The sequence below is a fragment of the Salvelinus sp. IW2-2015 genome, unplaced genomic scaffold (assembly GCF_002910315.2).
Source record: "Salvelinus sp. IW2-2015 unplaced genomic scaffold, ASM291031v2 Un_scaffold11744, whole genome shotgun sequence".
Lineage (NCBI taxonomy): Eukaryota > Metazoa > Chordata > Actinopteri > Salmoniformes > Salmonidae > Salvelinus > Salvelinus sp. IW2-2015.
In genome coordinates, this window is record NW_019953001.1 from 1 (window position 1) to 2950 (window position 2950).

General features: G+C 47.4%; 1 protein-coding gene across 1 annotated transcript; it reads left to right on the forward strand.

Annotated features, from left to right (window-relative positions):
- Positions 1-6: 6 nt before the first annotated feature.
- On the forward strand, positions 7-2208 carry LOC112080099 (pre-mRNA-splicing factor ATP-dependent RNA helicase PRP16). The gene is made up of 6 exons (XM_024145873.2): positions 7-46; positions 729-883; positions 1028-1183; positions 1358-1618; positions 1789-1884; positions 1995-2208. The coding sequence occupies exons 1-6, from the start codon at positions 7-9 to the stop codon at positions 2163-2165; spliced, it is 879 nt and encodes a 292-aa protein (XP_024001641.1). The 3' UTR covers positions 2166-2208.
- Positions 2209-2950: the final 742 nt, after the last annotated feature.

Here is a 2950-nt window from a genome sequence, read left to right on the forward strand (position 1 = left end):
AACTCCATGTACCAGCTGTGGATCCTGGGGGCCCTGGACAACACAGGTGGGTCTCTGCCCTGGCCTGGCCTGGACCACATCACTCAAGATTAGGCCACCAAATGTACAAACTGATCAAATAGAATAATCTATCTTAGAAAACAATGTTAAAATAGGGTGGGATAAGTATGTGTTCCCCACCAACAATACAGCCAACAGATTAACAATAACTACTTCATGTGCGAGGAGAGACTTGGATGATGGATCTAGTCAATAGGTTGCTGTAATGGTATGTACATGCACTGGTATGTACATGCACTGCACACCGTAAAGTACAGAGCTAGGTAGCACTGGGGTGTAGGTAGTGGAGTAATTGCATAGTGCTTTATCCTCTGTTACATTTAACTGGCTGAGTCTCATCTCTGTCTCATCTGAGCCAGATCCCTGGGGATTAGGGGATTTGGTGTCTGTGGAGGACTTTTGACGTTTGCCTGTGTGGTGTGTTAACGGCAGATTATCTCTGATTAAGGTTTACCTGGCCAATACAGCCTGTTCTGCCTCTGCACTTTCCCTCMAAGCTCCTTTATAGTCTGTCATGTAATCATTTAAATCAGAGCTGGCAAAGTTTGATGTAAATATTTTTTACAACCATCCTCCACTGTCAACACAGGAAGGTGTCACCTGTATTGTGTTCCCCCTCTCCTCTGTCTGTAGACAGGAAGTGCGTAAGTTATTTGTGTCCCCCTCAGGTTCCCTGACGCCCACTGGGAGGCTGATGGTGGAGTTCCCTCTGGACCCGGCTCTGTCCAAGATGCTGATCGTATCATGTGACATGGGCTGCAGTGCTGACATCCTCATCATCGTCTCCATGCTGTCTGTACCGGCCATCTTCTACAGGCCTAAGGTAGATGTCATTGAGATCGCCAACCGATTAATGTCTTAATGTGTTGCTAATGTTTGTTTCTCTTACTGTTATTAAGAAAAATTCACATTACACACTGGACAGTTGTGTGACCCCTGTATTTCCTCTGTGTCCTGACCTTTCTAGGGTCGTGAGGAGGAGAGTGACCAGGTGAGGGAGAAGTTCTCGGTCCCAGAGAGTGACCACCTGACCTACCTGAACGTCTACCTGCAGTGGAAGAACAACAACTACTCCAGCATCTGGTGCAACGAACACTTCATCCACACCAAGGCCATGCGAAAGGTCAGACCACGCCCCTGTCCTTTACCCTCTCTGACCAGTCTCCCTGGCTTAGGATTGAAATGCACTTGATTCCCACTTTGCATCACAATAGTCACACACTGAGCAATGTGTATTGAATGTCCTCTTGTGTTGGTTCTCCGGTAGCTAACGTGTCTCTGTGTGTGGGTGTTTTAGGTGCGCGAGGTCCGCTCCCAGCTCAAAGACATCATGGTGCAGCAGAGGATGAACCTGGTGTCCTGTGGCTCAGACTGGGACATCATCAGGAAGTGTATCTGTGCTGCCTACTTCCACCAGGCAGCCAAGCTGAAGGGCATAGGGGAGTATGTGAACGTGAGGACAGGCATGCCGTGTCACCTCCACCCCACCAGCTCTCTGTTTGGCATGGGCTACACCCCAGACTACATCACCTACCACGAGCTGGTCATGACCACCAAGGTAACAGACCCAGCCTCCACACAGCTACGCTATGATCTGGACTGTTCAGAGATGAAGGTGTTCTACACCTTGACACACCAGAAAGAGCTGTCATATATATATTAGCCTTCTAGCTCTGTTACTGTGTTCTAATGTGTTGTAACCTGTGTTGTTTGATGTCCCTCCTGTAGGAGTACATGCAGTGTGTGACTGCGGTGGATGGGGAGTGGCTGGCTGAGCTGGGGCCCATGTTCTACAGTGTCAAACAGGCAGGGAAGAGCAGGATGGTAAGCTCTTCGGCCCTTACTTCCTCCCTCCCTACGTCTCATGGTTAATTCCTCCTCCCTCTGTCCTTTTCTCTCCTCTCACCCCTCTGTTCCTCTCTCTCTCTGTGCAGGAGAACCGGCGGCGGGCCAAGGAGGAGATCACTAACATGGAGGAGGAGATGTCTCTGGCGGAGCAGCAACTGAGGAGCAGGAGAGAGGATCAGGACAGGAAAAGTAATGTGGGCAGCGTCAGGTATACTCATCTATCTTCATCTATTCTTCACAGAGAGGTTTCACTCTGACAATAGTCCCAGTCGCTATTAAATAGACCGCCGCGGCCCCACCCYCCTGTGGGGAAAATGACCTGTGGTTACCTTGGTTACCCAATTGGCTCACAGCAAAATCTTGACCTTTTTCAAACACAAGTTCCTTACAAAGCTACATTTAATAAAAGTACATGTCTAAAGATTACTTTTCAACACTGCCGAGTGTTTCGCTACTTAGAAAAACGTAATATTGAAAGGCTTCCCTCATGCCCCTTTTCATGACGCCGCTTACTTTAGCCATGTGAGTGCTAGCTAGCTACCAACCAGAACATTAAGCTAGCCAAGACCAACAACACACTATAAAGCTACAAGTAGTGAGTGGAATTACAACCAGACTGTACTTAACAAGTTAAACYTCTTACCTGTGATTAAATATTTTCTACACACAAAGCTACATGTAGCCTACTTGGATTACCGCGTCCCTACATTTCCCACACCGAATAGCCTGAAGCCACAGGGCTCTTCTCGCAGGCTCTATTTCCCTACGTGGGAGCATTGCAAACCGTAGGTCAGGATTTTTTACCTGGTTAAATGTACATCGAACAACATTGCAGCTTTTCTGCATGTTTTGTTATTTCTGTATAACAAAAAATCGTCAGCAAAGTTTGCTCTTTTACAATGGGGGTCAATGGGAAATGTTATTTTTTCAGAATGGGCCACTTCCGAGTAACCAAAACTGGTTAATTTTGCTGCTTCTCTACCCATCTCTCTCTAATTATCTCTGCCTCTCCTTCTCTCTTATACTCTCTGTCTTCTCTACC